The following is a 22103-nucleotide window of genomic DNA, read 5'->3' as shown; positions in this document are numbered from 1 at the left end:
GCAGGGGCTATATTTCATTTTCCACCAAATTAAATTTGACCAAATGAGCTTTCAGTGAAATGAGCTTTCAGTGAAGTGTGCTGCCTGAAATAATTTTCGACCAAATGAAATTCGACTAAATTAATGAGATCCAATTACACATCTCACAAATCATATCATATAATTACACATCTCACAAATCATATCCTATAATTACACCTCTCACAAATCCTATTATATAATTATACCTCTCACAAATCGTATTGTATTATTATACCTCTCACAAATCATATCTTATAATTATACCTCTCACAAATCATATCTTATAATTACCTCTCACAAAACATATCCTATAATTACATCTCTCACAAATCATATAATATAATTACACCTCTCACAAATCATATCATATCATATAATTACACCTCTCACAAATCCTATCGTATAATTATACCTCTCACAAATCCTATCATATAATTACACCTCTCATAAGTTGCATCATATAATTATACCTCTCACAAATCATATCCTATAATTATACCTCTCACAAATCATCTTACAATTACCTCTCACAAATCATATCCTATAATTACACCTCTCATAAATCATATCACATAATTATAACTCTCACAAATCATATCCTATAATTACACCTCTCACAAATGATATCATATAATTACACCTCTGACAAATCCTATCATATAATTACACCTCTCATAAATTGTATCATATAATTATACCTCTCACAAATCATATCCTATAATTAAGTTCCCTATTAGAAGACCAAAGATGCATTCTTTCAAATGCATCTTGGTCGAACTCAAAAGACAGAAACGGCAAAAGATTGAAGTGGCTTTTATGTGAATTCTTTCCCTGGGAAACAATTTGCTTGGCCATTTCGTTACTTTGCCATTTTTGGCACTGTAGTGTGGTCTCGGAGTTGGTATATTTAAGTAGGGGGGTGTGGGGGACGAAGCCCACCACTTAATATAATGTTTAAAGTGTTTTATTTATTTATTTATTTTTGTTGTTTGAACAGTTATTTTTTTTCCCTAGGAAAAAAAAAAATCGCTGTTCTGACAGTTCAAAATTATAAGCTTTCGCTTACATAGGGTCGATTAATCACTGATCGCTTTTTTAAGCGTTCAGTGATATAATATAGAATCTATAATTATTCCTCTCACAAATCATATCATATAATTACACCTCTCACAAATCTTATCACATTACACCTCTCACAAATCGTATCCTATAATTATACCTCTCATAAATCATATCATATAATTAAACCTCTCACAAATCATATCACATAAGTGAGTAGGTAGAGAAGACATTTTTGGGTTAGATAAACTGTTATGCGGAGACATGTACTGAGTGAGGTAAATATCCACCAACATTATTGCAAAAACTACTTGAACTTACGGCAATATGTTTCATAACACAGTCTAATCTAAGAGTAGAACAGCTATAGTTTGGTGCAGCATGCAACTGCAGTACAATAACAGTCATATGAGGGTTGGAAAGGTAGATTCAATTAAAGAAAGTAAGATCCAAGAGTGGCAGACAATGAACGTTTGGTACAGTACAGAATTACAGTGATATGAGAACAACATACAAGTTCTGTACATTGGACAGGTGGCACAATTTACAATAAAAGTAGCAGGATGAGATTCCATCAGTAGGTCTACTGGGAAGCTGTCTCAGATGCCACAAACCATGTGCTTCAAGGCTCCATTGTTGCCAATAGAATGAAGAGAGGTGAGGCTGGCTGCAATGCCACACATCACACCCTTCAGAGTCAATACGCTTACATACTCCAGGATATATCAGATTTGGGTGCCACATGTTTAAATGTAGCTAGACATAGTTATTGTGAAAAACTATTGTGATTGTGATTAGAAAGGGAAAGATAGACATCATTAGCTGATGATGATGGCTAAGCTGGTCTGGAGGCAGCAAGATCTATAATAACAACATTGACACTTTCAGCAACTGAGCTAGACAAAAAAAAACACACCGCAGGCAAGCAGTGCAGCTTAGATGGGAGCAACAAGGAGTTCCTACAAACAAACAACACAATATGGAATGCAGTGCAGGTCTGAGTCAAGATGTGTTACCAACAACAATGTAATTTCCCAAAGGGGATAACTATAAATGTCTTGGCATTGAGCTTGAGCCCATGGCTCTGTCACCACACATCTGTTTCTGTAAGGCCCTTTTGCAGAATATCCACATCATTTGGGGATGCAATAATGGCTCCCAGTTTGCAGTCATATGTGAACTTTGTTAGCCGGAGTCCCCTAGTGTTGGCCTGTACTTCAGAAAACATGAAGCCTGAGGTGAGGCTATGATTAAACATGACACTTAGGTGAGGTGCAGTTCATTTTGTAGTTCATGTAGTACACAGCCCAGGATGTTGTCTGGTCCAACGGATGCTGTATTCTTAGCTTATATAAGAACATTGCTTATACTGTGACTTGTGACACTGTAAATTATTGCTTATGAGGTGATGTATGGCACTGTGACTTACAGCTTATATGGTGACATATGGCACAGTAAGTTTTCAATGCTCTGAGTGGGATCATAGAGTATTATACACTGCAGTGCCAACTGTGAATTTCAGACTTGGTACCTTTGGATCACTGGTTTATTTCACAATATATCACATAGTGTAAGCCATAATACTGCAGTGGAGAGAAGGTGCTTTGGATCACCCTGTCACGGTGAGCTGTGGCACACACACACACACACACACACACACACACACACACACACACACACACACACACACACACAGACGCGCACACACAGACACACACACACACACACACACACACACACACACACACACACACACACACACACACACACACACACACACACTATGACTTGTGACAGTGTTAACTTGAGAGAGGGTGACTTTGATCAGCAGTGTATTTTACAGTGTAGCTCACACACACACAGACACAGACACAGACACACACACACACACACACACACACACACACACACACACACACACACACACACATACACTATGACTTGTGGCAATGTTAACTTGAGAGAGGGTGACTTTGATCAGCAGTGTATTTTACAGTGTAGCACATTCTGTCACACACACACACACACACACACACACACACACACACACACACACACACACACACACACACACACACACACACACACACACACACTATGACTTGTGACAGTGTTAACTTGAGAGAGGGTGACTTTGATCAGCAGTGTATTTTACAGTGTAGCTCACACACACACAGACACAGACACAGACACACACACACACACACACACACACACACACACACACACACACACACACACACACACACATATACACTATGACTTGTGGCAATGTTAACTTGAGAGAGGGTGACTTTGATCAGCAGTGTATTTTACAGTGTAGCACATTCTGTCACACACACACACACACACACACACACACACACACACACACACACACACACACACACACACACACACATATACACTATGACTTGTGGCAATGTTAACTTGAGAGAGGGTGACTTTGATCAGCAGTGTATTTTACAGTGTAGCACATTCTGTCACACACACACACACACACACACACACACACACACACACACACACACACACACACACACACACACACACACAGACATTATGACTTGTGGCAGTGTTAACTTGCGAGAGGGTGACTTTGATCAGCAGTGTATTTTACAGTGTAGCACATTCTGTCACACACACACACACACACACACACACACACACACACACACACACACACACACACAGACATTACGACTTGTGGCAGTGTTAACTTGCGAGAGGGTGACTTTGATCAGCAGTGTATTGTACAGTGTAGAGCATTTTATCAGTTGTGGCAGTATGAATTTTAAACAGGGTGTTTTGAATGGGCAGCAGACCGGGTATCTTGGATCAACAGAGTATTTTATAATGTTGTGCTCACATTCAGGTGTCGTAGTGTGAATTTAAGGCACGATTCCTTGGATTGCCACTTTTTCAAATATAGCACACACTATGACTTGTGGCAGTGTGGATTTGAGGCACACTATCTTGGATCACCACTGCAATGCATAGCTGGGTATTCCCTTTTAGATTTTTGATGTAGTTAAAGAATGCCTTGTGATTATCCTGCGGAGGCTATTTTTGCTTTGTAATTAGCTTTGGGGGACGTGAACAGATCCCTAATTTGTTTGTTTAATCTAGAGAGGGCTTCCTTCCTCTGCTGAGACAGCTCCCTCTTGTTCTTGGACGTTAGTTTCTTTCTCTTGCTGTATAACCTGTTTATACTAGGGATCCACCAGGGTGGTTTGTTTTTTTTGGCAAGACCTGCTTTTAATCCAGTCAGGTACAAACGATTCTATACAACTTCTTAAGTGACTATACAGGGAATTGGTGCACACCGCTGCATAGGAGTCTGTATTATCTACGTTTGAGGGGGCTTTGAAACTTCTTATACCATCACTTACTGGGAGGGATTGAGATTCATGGGGTATTTGTTCTTATAATTACATCAAACAAGACTGATTTAGGGTCCAATCTTACTAGGGAGGACATCACACAGGGGGAGGGGTTGCAATGCTCTCTCAAGTTAGTGAGTACTAAGTCCAGGACATTTGAGCCTCTTGTGTGTGTGCTGACTAACTATTCCAGAGAATTTGCATTGACAATGCCCAAGAACCACTGAGCCAGCATGTTTGTGCTCTTGTATGTTTCCAAGTTGATGGCAGGATAATTAAAATCACCTATGAGTAAGGTGTTGGTCTGTATGGCAAGTGAATCCAGTAAGTCCAGAAATGAAGTATGCTTTTTCAGTTTCATGGTGGGGGACCTATAGCTAGCTATAATGTGGTAGGGGGCTTTGCCTATAGTTAATTGGACACTGAGTAGCTCAAGAAAGTCATACTGTTTGACCAGTCTCAGGGTGTACTTATCCTTAATGAAGATGAATACACCTCTTCCTTGGTTCTTTCATGCTCAGTTTGTGGTCTGAATGTGTGGAAGGCATTGCCGCCATGTGTGGCCGGGGTGCTTTGTGCTTCGTTGAACCATGTCTTGGTGACTGCCCAGATGTCAGCATCTTCCAAAGTGAAGAGTACTTCCAGGGAGTGCAATTTCTTGTTATGTTGGGGGGGGGGGGTTGGTTATTTTGACACTGCCTGAAAAAGCCACAATAGGGGTGGCTTATGCCTTTGCCAGTATCCAAAAGCTTAGAGAAGACAGGTGCAGGCCATCTCTGGCACATTAGCATGGCCTGTCGATCATGTCTTCCAGGCTGACAAATATTGGATCCCCTTGGAATGACACCAGAAACTAAGAAAATTGTTAAAGTCAATCATTTGTTGTTTGTACTGCAGTGTGGATTTGAGCCACAGTCCCTTGGAGCACCACTGTAGTTTACAATGTAGCACACACTGTGAGTTGTGGCAGTGTGGATTTGAGACACTGTACTTTGGATCACCACTGCATTATACAATGTAGCACTCACTGTGAGTTGTGTCAGGGATTTCAGACACAGTGCCTTGAGTCATCACTGTAGTTTACAGCATAGCACACACTGTGAGTTGTGGCAGTGTGGATGTGAGACACTGGCAGTAAAGTCACCACTGCATTATACGATGCAGCACACACTGTGAATTGTGCCAGTGTAGAAGTCACACACTGTACTTTGAATCATCACTGCATTATACAATGTATCACACACTATGAGTTGCAGCAGTGTGGATTTGAGACACTGAGCCTTGGATCACCACTGTAGTTTACAATGTAGCACACGCATGAATTTCTGCACTGTGCACAGGATCAGGGGTACCTTTTATTTCACAGCACAAGGTAAATCTTGGATCTGCATCCATTGCTGTTTTACAATATTTTATGGCATTCACAACATCAACAGAACAAAACAAATGCAGAACTATAACCAATAATCTTTCTGCATGTAAAATCTCAAGAAGATGCTTCATTACAAATCCTTAATATGCAGTCTGTCGTTTTAGGACTTTAAAATGGCAAACATTATTCAAACTAAATTGGAAGCACAGAAAAGAGCTCTGGTATCTGAAGTAATTCTGCAGTGATGTGTGATATATTTAGCAGATTCAGAGCATTGAAAGTAAAGAAACAAGCAAAACAGAGAAATGAGATAATGCAATCTTCACCAGATTCAGAGCATTGAAAGTAAAGAAACAAGCAAAACAGAGAAATGAGATAATGCAATCTTCACCAGATTCAGAGCATTGAAAGTAAAGAAACAAGCAAAACAGAGAAATGAGATAATGCAATTATACAATCTTCATATTGTTTCTTTATCCAACAGCCACAACTACTTCAATGCACTACGGCACCAAAAATGAAACTGTTCTTGAAAGGCACTCTAACATCATGGTATTTCTGTAGAAGTCATAAAATATTATATTAAGCTTAGTACTTACCACCCAGTATGCAACGAGAGCCCCCTGCACAAATCCCACAAGGACATCTGTAGGGTGGTGTCTGTAGTCTGAAATCCGTGAGAAGCCAGTAAAAAGGGCTACTATAATTAGCATGAACTGTGTAACTGGCCGCAGCAACCGTGCACCTTGCCAGGTGAACCTTGCCTGTACGTAGAACTGAGATAAAAAAATGTCAGAGTTAGAACCAGTTATGCTGTCCCAGGCTCCAAGCTTTGTGTTTATTACATAGACTTTTGAGATATTTCTGCAATTCTTTCCCATATCATCAATGTAGCTAATGAAAGGGTGTTAAGCATCCAGACGTCACACAGACAGGAAACAGCAAATGTGAACTGCAGGTGCTGCCTACCATTACTCAAAGTGCATCATGTGGTCAGTTGCCCCCCGATTGTTTCATGTATCACTATGGTATTACAGTTAATTTCATGGACTAAATCCAGTAAAAGGATAAGAATGTTGAGCATCACATCTGCCTGAAGTAGCCCAGGAAAAGTTTTAATCATATAAACTAAGCCCAAAAAACATGATAGTCCTGCATGATTAGCAAAGTCACTTTTCAAGCAAGCCAGTGACACTGTGGAGACCCCACCGTAAGTATGAAACAGATCGGATTGTGAAGGGCTAAACCCCAAGTATGAACCAGCTAGAATTAGCCATTTCCTCTTCATGATTATGGTAGAACATTTTGCATCACGATCCACAGATCCATACAACAAACCTTCCTAATACAATACCATGATCCACAGATCTACACAACAAACCTTCCTAATACAATATCATGATCCACAGATCCATACAACGAACCTACCTAATACAATACCATGATCCACAGATCCACACAACAAACCTTCCTAACACAATACCATGATCCACAGATACATACAACAAACCTCCCTAATACTATACCATGATCCACAGATCCATACAACAAACCTTCCTAATACAATACCATGATCCACAAATCCACACAACAAACCTTCCTAATACAATACCATGATCCGCAGATCCACACAACAAACCTTCCTAATACAACACCATGATCCACAGTTCCACACAACAAACCTTCCTAACACTATACCATGATCCACAAATCCACACAACAAACCTTCCTAATACAATACTATGATCCACATTTCTACACAACAAACCTTACTAACACTATACCATGATCCACAGATCCATACAACAAACCTTCCTAATACTATACCATGATCCACAGATCCAAACAACAAACCTTCCTAATACAATACCATGATCCAAAGATCCACACAACAGACCTTCCTAATACAATACCATGATCCATAGATCCATACAACAAACCTTCCTAATACAATACCATGGTCCACAGATCCATGCAACAAACCTTCCTAATACTATACCATCATCCACAGATCCACACAACAAACATTCCTAATAAGATACCATGACTCACATATCCATGCAACAAACCTTCCTAATACTATACCATGATCCGCAGATCCATACAGTAAACTTTCCTAATACAATACCATGATCCACAGATTCATACAACAAACCTTCCTAACACTATAACATGATCCACAGATCCATACAACAAACCTTCCTAATACTATACCATGATCCACAGATCCACAAAACAAACCTTCCTAATACAATACCATGATCCACAGATCCATACAACAAACCTTCCTAATATAATACCATGAACCAAAGATCCATAAAACAAACCTTCCTAATACAATACCATGATCCACAGATCCATACAACAAACCTTCCTAATATAATACCATGATCCAAAGATCCATAAAACAAACCTTCCTAATACAATACCATGATCCACAAATCCATAAAACAAACCTTCCTAATACAATACCATGATCCACAGATCCATACAACAAACCTTCCTAATACTATACTGTGATCCAAAGACCCATACAACAAAACTTTCTAATACTATATAGTATGCAGATAACTACACACTCATACGCAAACCTCAAAAAAGTTACTCAGGAAGATTTAACAGCCACTGAAACATAGCTTTGTAACTCACAACTCATGCTCAACCCCCCCCCCCAAAAAAAAAAAAATACTACCTTTTTTTCCCTAAATCCCTCTCTCATAAAAAAAAGGGTACTCTCTCTTAATAATAAAGTCCTGTTACATAGCAAATTATTAGGGATGATAGCAGATAACAATCTTAAATTCAACAATTCAACCTACATATACAAAACTGCATAAAAACTCACCAAAAACTATGGATGTTTTACACAGCAAAAAAAAAAAAGTTCTGGCTGACTAAGTTTGCAGATAACTGGAACCTAGGAGTGGTCACTGGATTCCCAAATGACTTAGCTATCCTGCAGGAAGGTATGCCCCAAACAAATAACTGGTGCCAAAATCATGGACTGAAACCTAATATTAAAAATTATTGTATTCTTTGGGAAATCATCTATTCCAGGGAACTACCACAATGACAATATGCCCCTAAGAATTGACCCAGTTGTTCAGGACTTGGGAACTTATGTGGACAGTGACCTAACTTTTGACCAGCATGTGTCCATTGTTGCAAGAAAGTCCCTCTATGTTGCACAGCTTATAAAAAAATAATTGCGTCTTGATTTAGGGATGTCATTGCCTCCCTTTACCCAGCTGACATTAGGCCAGTCATTGAGTACAGTGCCCCCTTTAACATGTATATGTCTTGACTTTACCCAGCTCTCATTAGGCCGGTCATTGAATACAATGCCCCCTTTAGCATGTATATGTCTTGACTTTACCCAGCTCTCATTAGGCCAGTCATTGAATACAATGCCCCCTTTAGCATGTATATGTCTTGACAAATCCAACAAATAAAACACCCATAGAGATACCTTACTAAAAGGATACAGGGCCTGAACAAGGTCCTACAGGGACCAACTCAAAGCAATGCCACTATACTCAATATCCTACAGACTGCAGGAGGTGACCTGTGTCTGGCATAAAAATCATCCTCTGACCCAGTACTGATGGACCTACTGAACATCAGCAAGTCAAATGGCATCAGAAATACTTGGTCTAGGGATCTAAATCACTTCAGCAACATTAACAGGATGGTTTGGAGTGACAGGTATATCTCACAGAGGATACCTCTGCTGTGGAACAGACTCTCCATAAACATAAAACAAAGTTCAATCCTGTCCATATTTAAGTACAACTTGCATCAATGGATGGGAAACAGAAAATTTACCCCAGAACTGCCCCCTGTACTACTAATGGAAAAAGGCAGCTCTGAAATACTTTATCCCATCCATGGGTCCCCTCAAATTATATATGGTATGATCCAAGTTATTCTCATTAGGAGTGATACATATGATTATCAACCATGGGATGGGTAAGGCCAGACTATAGCCAAATGGGATAGGTTATTATGAGGACAAAAAGTGAAACTGGCTAGGCTTAAAATGGCCTGCAAGGGCAGCTAGCCTAGTACTGACATGTGAACCTATAAAAACGTTCTCAATTATGCAACTAAAACTGCACGTGCTACTAGTTACCTCCTTTCCTTAGGGCTCCCATTATTACTGGCCTCCAGGCATCACTAAAAACAAAATGAACAATTTCATAATAAAGTGGCGAAATGTGCAGCAAATACCTCATTAAGAACCCACCACTGTGTAGCACTAAAAAGCCTGAATGGGTTAGAACCACCCCATCAACTAACATATACAGCTTCTTACCACTTCTCAAATTATCCAGCATCCCTTTGCTTGTCCTGTAAAATTATTGTTCTTAAAGTGCGTTTGTAATACTTTCAAGTTTTTCTCTCTCTGGGCTTCTGCTGAAAAATGGACTCCTACCCAGTAATCAAATATGACTGCTTTGCTATTGTCCTGGCATGCCAGTTTTTTAACAGCATCTAACTTGATTTTCATTTTGAATGTTGCTCAGGTCTGCAATGGCATTTAGAAAATACACAATGAAGAGTATTTAAATGCTTTGAATTTTAACTTTTGCTTTCTTTTCTGTTGATGGAAAAGGAGTGTAATTTTCTTGGAGGGTGGCTTTTTATCCATGGATTCCTGTTCTTTTAAGTGTTCACAGCTAACTAATAGCCAGCATTCCAACAAATGGCAACACTCTTACTCTCCCTTCCTCAGTACTTCCACAAGGGTACCCCAAGGCTCCATACTTTGTCCTGTCTTATTTAGCATCTTTATTACAACGTTCACACCACTCTCCCACAATGCTCAGTAATCCAGTATGCTGATGACTCTACAATAATATGCAAATTCCAGCTCTGAACTCCAGCAGATCACCCAGAATGCCCTCACCTCTACTGAATCTTGGATGCTTAACAATCATCTTGCCCTAAATCCAAAAAAACTAAACTAGTAATTTTTATCCCTAAGAAAACGACTCCCCTAGATAAAAAAATCTCCTAAGTATACAATCCCAAGACAATACCACTATAGAAGTTGTCCCACACACTAAATTACTAGGCATTATTATAGATGAAAACCTAAACTTTGACCTACACATAAACAGTAACATCAAAAACACACACCAAAAGCTTGGGATGCTGTACATGCACCAACACTTTCGTAGCCTCTCTACTAGACAAATCCTTGCAGCTACATTTTTATTACCCTCTCTCCTTTATGGTGCCCCTCTCCTCACTAATATCCAGAATTCTACAAAAATCAAAACTTGATATGTGTTACAACAGAATAGCAACATTTGCCACCAAGGTCAATTTCTCATCCCATCACTGTAACTCACTGAAACAATTAGGGTGACTGGAACTCCCTCACCATCTCTCATTCACCCAGCTAACTACAGCACACAAAATAACCTACAGACCCACAGACTGTCCTGCTCTCTCAACTCCAATTGCCCAATACCATTCCAGCAGGCATCTAAGATCTGAAAATCATCTACTTCTAAAAGTAGAAAAACCCACCTTATCGGCTGGTCAACTGCTCTACGCCTTCACCGTCACCAAACTATGGAACTCACTTCCTCCTTCTATAAGAAACACGGGCAGCACCACCACTTTCAAACAAATAATGAAAAATCATTTCAACCCTTCCTGGCTCTGTACCTGCTGTATAACAACCCTTCCTGGCTGTGTACCTGCTCTATAACCACCCTTCCTGGCTATGTACCTGCTCTATAACAACCCTTCCTGGCTCTGTACCTGCTCTATAACAACCCTTCCTGGCTCTGTACCTGCTCTATAACAACCCTTCCTGGCTCTGTACCTGCTCTATAACAACCGTTCCTGGCTCTGTACCTGCTCTATAACAACCCTTCCTGGTTCTGTACCTGCTCTATAACAACCCTTCCTGGCTCTTTACCTGCTCTATAACAACCCTTCCTGGCTCTGTACCTGCTCTATAACAACCCTTCCTGGTTATGTACCTGCTCTATAACAACCCTTCCTGGCTATGTACTTGCTCTATAACAACCCTTCCTGGTTCTGTACCTGCTCTATAACAACCCTTCCTGGCTCTGTACCTGCTCTATAACAACCCTTCCTGGTTATGTACCTGCTCTATAACAACCCTTCCTGGCTATGTACTTGCTCTATAACAACCCTTCCTGGCTCTGTACCTGCTCTATAACAACCCTTCCTGGCTATGTACCTGCTCTATAACAACCCTTCCTGGCTCTGTACCTGCTCTATAACAACCCTTCCTGGCTCTGTACCTGCTCTATAACAACCCTTCCTGGCTCTGTACCTGCTCTATAACAACCCTTCCTGGCTCTGTACCTGCTCAATAACAACCCTTCCTGGCTCTGTACCTGCTCTATAACAACCCTTCCTGGCTCTGTACCTGCTCTGTAACAACCCTTCCTGGCTCTGTACCTGCTCTGTAACAACCCTTCCTGGCTCTGTACCTGCTCTGTAACAACCCTTCCTGGCTCTGTACCTGCTCTGTAACAACCCTTCCTGGCTCTGTACCTGCTCTGTAACAACCCTTCCTGGCTCTGTACCTGCTCTATAACAACCCTTCCTGGCTCTGTACCTGCTCTATAACAACCCTTCCTGGCTATGTACCTGCTCTATAACAACCCCTCCTGGCTCTGTACCTGCTCTATAACAACCCTTCCTGGCTATGTACCTGCTCTATAACAACCCTTCCTGGCTATGTACCTGCTCTATAACAACCCCTCCTGGCTCTGTACCTGCTCTATATCAACCCCTCCTGGCTCTGTACCTGCTCTATAACAACCCTTCCTGGCTCTGTACCTGCTCTATAACAACCCTTCCTGACTCTGTACCTGCTCTATAACAACCCTTCCTGGCTATGCACCTGCTCTATAACATCCCTTCCTGGCTATGCACCTGCTCTGTAACATCCCTTCCTGGCTATGCACCTGCTCTGTAACAACCCTTCCTGGCTCTGTACCTGCTCTATAACAACCCTTCCTGGCTATGCACCTGCTCTATAACATCCCTTCCTGGCTATGCACCTGCTCTGTAACAACCCTCCCTGGCTCTGTACCTGCTCTGTAACAACCCTTCCTGGCTCTGTACCTGCTCTATAACAACCCTTCCTGGCTATGTACCTGCTCTATAACAACCCTTCCTGGCTATGTACCTGCTCTATAACAACCCTTCCTGGCTCTGTACCTGCTCTATAACAACCCTTCCTGGCTATGTACCTGCTCTATAACAACCCTTCCTGGCTATGTACCTGCTCTATAACAACCCTTCCTGGCTCTGTACCTGCTCTATAACAATCTTTCTTAGCTGTGTACCTGCTCTATAACAACCGTTCCTGGCTATGTACCTGCTCTATAACAACCCTTCCTGGTATGTACCTTCTTTATAACAACCCTTCCTGGCTCTGTACCTGCTCTGTAACAACCCTTCTTGGCTCTGTACCTGCTCTATAGCAACCCTTCCTGGCTATGTACCTGTTCTATAACAACCTTTCCTGGCTATGTGCCTGCTGTATAACAACCCTTCCTGGCTATGTCCCCGCTCTATAATAACCCTTCCTGGCTCTGTACCTGCTCTATAACAACCCTTCCTGGCTCTGTACCTGCTCTATAACAACCCTTCCTGGCTCTGTACCTGCTCTATAACAACCCCTCCTGGCTCTGTACCTGCTCTATAACAACTCTTCCTGGCTCTGTACCTGCTCTATAACAACCCTTCCTGGCTATGTACCTGCTCTATAACAACCCTTCCTGGCTATGTACCTGCTCTATAACAACCCTTCCTGGCTCTGTACCTGCTCTATAACAACCCTTCCTGGCTATGTACCTGCTCTATAACAACCCTTCCTGGCTGTGTACCTGCTCTATAACAACTCTTCCTGGCTCTGTACCTGCTCTATAACAACCCTTACTGGCTCTGTACCTGCTCTGTAACAACCCTTCCTGGCTCTGTACCTGCTCTGTAACAACCCTTCCTGGCTCTGTACCTGCTCTATAACAACCCTTCCTGGCTATGTACCTGCTCTATAACAACCCTTCCTGGCTATGTACCTGCTCTATAACAACCCCTCCTGGCTCTGTACCTGCTCTATAACAACCCTTCCTGACTATGTACCTGCTCTATAACAACCCTTCCTGGCTCTGTACCTGCTCTATAACAACCCTTCCTGGCTCTGTACCTGCTCTATAACAACCCTTCCTGGCTCTGTACCTGCTCTATAACAACCCTTCCTGGCTCTGTACCTGCTCTATAACAACCCTTCCTGGCTCTGTACCTGCTCTATAACAACCCTTCCTGGCTGTGTACCTGCTCTATAACCACCCTTCCTGGCTATGTACCTGCTCTATAACAACCCTTCCTGGCTCTGTACCTGCTCTGTAACAACCCTTCCTGGCTCTGTACCTGCTCTATAACAACCCTTCCTGGCTCTGTACCTGCTCTATAACAACCCTTCCTGGCTCTGTACCTGCTCTATAACAACCCTTCCTGGCTCTGTACCTGCTCTATAACAACCCTTCCTGGCTATGTACCTGCTCTATAACAACCCTTCCTGGCTCTGTACCTGCTCTATAACAACCCTTCCTGGCTATGTACCTGCTCTATAACAACCCTTCCTGGCTATGTACCTGCTCCATAACAACCCCTCCTGGCTATGTACCTGCTCTATAACAACCCTTCCTGGCTCTGTACCTGCTCTATAACAACCCTTCCTGTCTATGTACCTGCTCTATAACAACCCTTCCTGGCTCTGTACCTGCTCTATAACAACCCTTCCTGGCTCTGTACCTGCTCTATAACAACCCTTCCTGGCTATGTACCTGCTCTATAACAACCCTTCCTGGCTCTGTACCTGCTCTATAACAACCCTTCCTGGCTGTGTACCTGCTCTATAACAACCCTTCCTGGCTATGTACCTGCTCTATAACAACCCCTCCTGGCTCTGTACCTGCTCTATAACAACCCTTCCTGACTATGTACCTGCTCTATAACAACCCTTCCTGGCTCTGTACCTGCTCTATAACAACCCTTCCTGGCTCTGTACCTGCTCTATAACAACCCTTCCTGGCTCTGTACCTGCTCTATAACAACCCTTCCTGGCTCTGTACCTGCTCTATAACAACCCTTCCTGGCTCTATACCTGCTCTATAACAACCCTTCCTGGCTCTGTACATGCTCTATAACAACCCTTCCTGGCTCTGTTCCTGCTCTATAACAACCCTTCCTGGCTCTGTACCTGCTCTATAACAACCCTTCCTGGCTCTGTACCTGCTCTATACCCTAACCTCCTCCTTCTCCTTATATTATAACTAAATTCCTGTGCCTTTTACTACCAGTGACTGATGATACTTTCTCCATATTTATTTATTTTTTTCTTTCATCACTTGATACTGGTACAATAATGCTGATTAATTTATCTCCATTTTTACCACTCTGAATTCATCTGGCAACCAACTAAATTCCTGCTTTTATGTGTATATTCTGTATATGTTACTATACTCAAACCAACTAAATTCCTAACTTATGTATATATTCTGTATATATTACTGTAACCACTACGTGTAACACTGTTTCTACTTCTGTACTAGTTAATGTTTAATTTTTTTTCTGCATCTATGTTCTTGTCGGAGCTTTTCTCCCCGGGCCTCCACCAAAATCAGGCTCTTTTAGGCCCAGTGGACTTTCCCGGTAAACAAATGCAATAAATAAATAAACAAATAAATTAATATGGATAGATAGGAGTTAAGGCTTTTTTGCACACACACACACACACACACACACACACACACACACACACACACACACACACACACACACACACACACACATCAATGCATATTATCAAAAACCCACAAATGTTCAAATATCAAAATCTCAATCCCAGGAGATTGAACCTAAAAATATCATAAAAAGTATAAACATTTTTCATTACGAGGGACATGTTGCATTTTTCAATTTCAGAGCTGCCTTATGGCAAACAATTATGTTATATTTCTGCTAAACCACAAGTAACAACTTTCTCTGTGCTCTGGGTAATAATTTTATGTTTTATTTTTTAATGTGGTATAGTCCTTAATGTTGTAGGACTTTGGTTAGGTTTTATGCTTTAGTGAGATGGGCATATTGCTCCTGTCCATGCGATTACTGACAGGATGTATCAGGCTGATAGTAAGATTCAGGGCATGATGATACAGATAAAAGCATGGTTCTTTTATGTCAAGGATAGAGTGGTGGCAAATGCCTGATGATTGGAATGAATGTTACACCTTACAGAAAATATTGAAATGACACTTGTCAGACACCTCGAATGCTACAGACCCACTGGTTTATCTGATTTACGTTAATGTTATAATACACTCAGTACAGACTAAAAGTGCAGACAAATATATTTATGGAGCTCATGTGTAAGTTTTTATAAGTATGTGTTAACTTTAACAGCTCTAAATCCATAAAATAGGAAGTCATTGACACCTGTAAGTATAATGCTGACAGAAACAGTATTAGTCAAAGATCTTATTGTAAAACATTGATTTTATTCATGACACTTTTATAAACCTAAAAGACATAAATACATTGGGAAACCTACACCTTCTCACTTCCTGCTTTGTCTGGTGCTGAAAAGATAAAGCAAGAAGATTGTCTATTTCCTGATGTCAAAGTTGCAGTACATTAGTACTAGTATCGTAGGCTATCTTGCAGAAGGCATCCTTGTTTGTGGTTGATGGACATGAAGACGAGGAAGCAGGTGAGTTTAAAATGTGTGTTACTTGCTCCCTTTTTTATAGTTTTGTGACCTCCAAGTTAGAAGTCTGGAAGTGTGGGGCTTGCTGTCATGTTGAGGATTCAGAGCAGGTGGGCTTTCTCCTTAAAAAAACTAAAAAAAAATCTTTTTGAGTCTTTTGTGACATTAACAGTGTAGCTGTTTTGAGCTTGCAAACTCCCAAGGTATCAGACCTTTTGGTTTTGAGTTTTTGCAGAAATTAAATGTTACACAATTATTCATACTGGCTCTATTTTAATTTCTTTCTTTCTTTTAGATGTAGAAACCTTGAAACATTTTAGGAACTTGCTACTTCATATATACTTGTATGAATTATTACCCTTAGTTTAGCTATTGTATTGCAAACACATTTATATGTGAGTAGCAAAACAGGTTAAATAGCTAGTGATCACATCATGTTACTTATTCCTACGTCGGCAGACACACTTACTTCATTTGACACTTAGATGAAGAATAATTGAGAAAGTAATTAAATATAAATATGATAACTCCGTGGGAATGTACAATTCACACTTTCAGGACTTCCCTTCTGCCCAAGTAGAGAATCTATTTCAGAATTACTCTTTTGCCACCCTACAAACATGCAGTAGGAGAAAACCCACTATTTCCCCCTTTTTGCTGCCCTGACATTTCATCCAACACCATAGGCCATCTTGGTAAGGGGAAGAATTTCAAACTTTCTGAAACACTGGAGGAATAGCTCAGCAAAGTTATTTTAAAAAAGTTGACTAAAGATAACTTTAGAATATAGTTTACTTCAAAACCGCAGTATGAACCATTAAACGTTCAAGAACACATAGAAAAGCTGAGAGCCAAGATCAACAGTCTACCTTTCTGGGCCAACACAGAAAAGGGCTGCTATGTGAAAAGGCATCCTCTTATCCCAACTTGACTATGGTTTTCCCTTGTTTGCATCTCTCTCTCTCTGTCAAAAACACTGCCACCCTTCAGACCCACTTCACAAAAATATGTCAATTCATATCTAACTCAACATGGAATAAACAGCACCAACTTAGTTTTTTAAATGTTTTGTGGCTTCCACTGCAGGCCAGGTCAAATCTTATTCTTGGTTCCTTAGTTTTCAAAAGTACTCAAACTAGACACATCATCTCCTCTCTCTTCCAAATGTTTTACTACCACTCAAACAAATAATCTAAGAAGCCAGGCTAGACAAGGCCCTTCCTTACAAACCCCTTCTCTCAGATTGCACTGTACTAACCATGGTTTCTCTGTACTGGATCAAAAACTATGGTAGTTCCTTCCTCCTGACTTAACTGATCACATAAACTACTCCCTGTTCAGGCCAGAGTACAAACAATACTTACTAAAACAGTTTAAAAGCAACTATCTATCAAACGACGTGTCACCTAATCTGATACCTCCAACTGTGTAGTACCATAACCTCCCATAAACCCAATCCACCTGATTAACTCACTCATCCAAAACTGTGACTCAGCTTACCACACCATCCCTACTCTCAACCTACTACAGATACTCTAGTCCTCACTTTCATCTTACTGGTCTCTATTAGCTTTCTTAACCTAAAAACTACTACACAGATACCCACCTCATCTAGTTCTCCTCCTTTAGTTCTATTCTTCCTTTTTATTCCAGTTATGTAACTGTATATATGTTTCATTTGTTAGCTTTTCTTTGTATCTACTCTTGTCAGATTGTCTGTACTAATTGTAAACCATTGTTATTTGTATGCTGTAAATTTTTTTGTTATGTTATGATGTAAACTAGACTGAGCTTGTAATAAGTTAAATTTTGATCAGTGTTCTACCCTGCTACACAAATTTAAATAAATAAATAAATAAAAACATTTCAATTATGTCAGTGTGTCTCTTAGCCAGGAATAATTTCAGCTGTAAAGGCTGTTGTCTTCTTAATAAACATCATAGTATGACAACAGAGACCTTGTTTTCCTCAACCATTTTGTTGTTTGGATTATATAGCAGACAGTTGTTTGCTGTTCGTTCATTCTATTCTGGTGTTTTTCTCAACCCAGGCAGCAATGCAAACCTGTCCTGGATCTATTTAATTTAAACAGACAACCACACACCAGAAAGTTCAGACCATGTATTCGATGTTTCTCTAAGCATATGAATAGCTTTGCAGGAACTCTAGAACATTTGCTGAGAGGATCTAGGGTTTCAACTACACCATTGATTTCTCAGGTTATATGAGTGGAATCAACATGTCTGGTCAACGGTCAAATGGTCATCTGTTTAATCTACAAACAGCTCCCACATTCTTAGCTTGGTTGCAGCCATACTGGTTGAGAGTAGGAAGGATCTGTCCTTATCACTCCCTTAGTGACTGTCTACTTCAAGCACCAGCTAGAATTCAGCTGATGAACTACCTGAAGATAATTATCTCATTCCTGGACTATCTTGGTTTCACTGAAATAAAAACAAAACATAAGATCTAATCCTTTCTCAGCAAAAAGTCTTTCTGGGAAATCACACAGAACACACTGAAAAAGAGTTTCTGCTTTAGTCAGAGAAGCATGCATGATGCAGTGTCCTTGTTCTGGGGGATTGCACTGATACTGAACCCACATCTACACGATTTGTGGTGCTAGTTTGGGTCACATGTCAACTAACAGCATGATGATTCACAATGCAAGACTTTACATGGAAAAGGTTAAGTGTTACATGAAGAACATTTGGAGCAGGCAGAGGACTACTCATACCTGCAAAGTCCATTGATCCCATCCTTAATGGTGGAGTCCCAGCTTTATACTTGTTTAGACCAGTTAAATCTAGACAGACCATTCCTAACTCCATGCCTGAATGAACTTCTGAAAATGGATGCCTTGGAGCTGGAAGCAGATATGGAGTCACAGACATCTGAAGCAATGTGGTCCTCCTCTCAACATGAAGGAGATGCTGGACATGGCTTTATCTATTAGGTTTTTCAAAAATTGTCCACACCAAAAGGGTCCTTCAGGTAGTGACTGGCAATTCCTCAGCCATGTGGTATACAAACAGAATGGGAAAAGATTATGAAAGCAGTACCTATTGGCCATGCAATTATATGATCCATCATTGTATGAAACCCTTTAAATAGTGGTCATTCATATTCTAAGAGGCAACAGTATCATGAGAGACCACAATGTTAAGCATTTCAACTAGATCCAAGGTGGCAAGTACATATACATGCATTCCTCTTACAATGGATTTGTTTGGCATAGTGGAGAAGCATTTGTCTGCTTTCTACTTCAGTGTTCAATTTCTAAAGTTCTGGACGTGAGTACAAGTGATGGAGAGAAAAAGTGCTTTATGTCTTCACTCTGCTTCCATTTATTTAGAAAGTTACTCTCAAGATAATAAAAGGAAAACGTAGTTCTCATTGCCTTTCACCTGCACTGCACTGACCAAGGTAGTTCTGTCCATCTCTGCTAGTGGAGAAGATGCTACATGTTTCTGCATTTTATTTTGAGGTAGACCTCCCAGTACAGGAAGGGGATAGGTGGTGTTTCCAGTCTTACTTTAATTCTAGTAGTTTGGAGAGCTGGAATTTGATTAATAACAAACACTTATTTTCTCCACATGCAGTGAAAGAGCCACATTAATACATAAGGCCCATTACTAGATACTGCTACTTGTCTCAATAGATATATTTTTCTATCTGGTATGCAGAAAACAACTTTCTGCTTCTTCAGTTTCTGTGTATGCATGTTCACAATTAGAAATTCTCATCTTCTTAATGTAGTTTTTTTAATCTTTCATAAAAGTTCACTGTTCTGCTTTATTAGCCTGTGTGTTAAGAGGAGTTTCTGCAAAGGTTTCTTAATATTAACCCTCCTAAACAACTTCTTCATAAATGTGATTATTTTGGCACATTCATTTGAAGTTGGCTTATGTAGTTCTTTTACAATTTCTTTCCTGGAACACAATGCTTCTTTTAGCAGTCAAGTCTGCTAAGACACTTTTAGAGATGCAGGCCCTTATGTACTGAGAATTCAAAACAGTTTCACGTAAGGGAAGTGTAGCACTCTTGACTAATCTGTTTTTGTTTTAACCCCAAAGGCACGTCATGTACTGCGCTCAGTAAGAAAATCGAGATTCATTCCTTGTAACCTCATTTAATGTTCCATGGAAATGTCTTAGGCACCCTAGATGCCAACTTTATTTTTCCCAGAAAACAAATTTAGAGAATCTCATCAGACTACGCAAATTGGATCTGCAAGAAGTTTCCTTGTCTCCAAGATGTATTGACCTCAGAGGTGATTATGTTAAGAAAGGGTTGGAAGCTTTGGCTTTTCACGCCATGTGAATATAGGATTAAATTAATTTCAACATTTTTTTTAATTCAAGTAATTTTTACTTTCCTTATATTTGCAGTCATAATGTGGAATCCTTTCATCCAAACAAGATGAATCTTTCTGTGGGCAAACAGTCCACATCAAATTAAATTGCCAGCTCTGCAGGTTTCTGTTACCAGTCATAAATTAAACCAGTTCAGAAACCATATGAGCATGTTCCATCAGTGAGACTGGACATTTCTGTGATGGTGTAAATATAAAGGACGTGGAAAACATAACAAGGTTTCCTTGGCTACCTCTGCTAGGTATGTGCTGTATGGTGCATTGATTATGCCTGCATAAGTGCCAGGCTGGTACTGTGGACTATCATGTGAGAAACAAGATTGTTTGTAATAAGAAGTAAATAGTGGCTTCATTGAATGTCCAGTGGTGGAGGTGAGCAAGGGATTTCTGTATACTGAGAGTTCCTTTCAGCCTGGTGTAACCCATTTCTAAAAGTCACTAAGGTTTTACAGTTGGCGATGATCTTTAACTGTTTAAGTTTTACTGGTTTCTGCAGCTTACCTTTCAAGTTTCAACTCCATCCAACCAACTGTGCACATACGGTGCAAAGTGGACAATAACTCATTAGTTTCACTGCAAACAAAGTACACAAAACATTAGCCATATGGTTTTCCAAATATCTCTTTTACGAAGAACATAGTTGCCTACGTACCACCAGTTCAATCACTCTACAGATGAACAGAGAGTCAGTTAAAGCAATAAGTACTGCCCACCAGGTAATGAAGCTGGATTCACCAGTGAATGATAAAAGTTTCTTGTGAGGATTAAACTCCATTGGGTAAATTTCATCAGGCATGGGTAAATCTGACTTCACTACTAATAAGACACTGATTATTTATATTACACAAAACATTTTCTAACCTTTTTAAACAAATATGTTGTGTAAGAAAATGTCTTTATGCAACATGCTGTTGCACTCACGTGACTCAGCAGGGCCTATGCAACATGCTGTCGAACTCACGTGACTCAGCAGGGCCTATGCAACATGCTGTTGCAGTCACGTGACTCAGCAGGGCCTATGCAACATGCTGTTGCAGTCACGTGACTCAGCAGGGCCTATACAACATGCTGTTGCACTCACGTGACTCAGCAGGGCCTATGCAACATGCTGTTGCAGTCACGTGA

The 22103-nt window shown here is 40.5% G+C and overlaps 1 protein-coding gene across 1 annotated transcript in view; it reads right to left on the bottom strand.

Annotated features, from left to right (window-relative positions):
• Positions 1 to 22103, bottom strand: part of LOC122812314 (phospholipid phosphatase 3-like) — a 381015-nt gene that overhangs the window by 23971 nt on the left and 334941 nt on the right. The window contains exon 5 of the mRNA XM_044084715.1: positions 6435 to 6611. Within this exon, the coding sequence (XP_043940650.1) occupies positions 6435 to 6611 (177 nt within the window). The remainder of the gene's footprint in view (positions 1 to 6434; positions 6612 to 22103) is intronic.

This window comes from Protopterus annectens, chromosome 9.part0, assembly GCF_019279795.1.
Source record: "Protopterus annectens isolate FY-2018-M chromosome 9.part0, PAN1.0, whole genome shotgun sequence".
Taxonomy (NCBI): domain Eukaryota; kingdom Metazoa; phylum Chordata; order Ceratodontiformes; family Protopteridae; genus Protopterus; species Protopterus annectens.
Note: the sequence above shows the minus strand (reverse complement) of the source record. Positions and strands in the feature narration are given on the sequence as shown.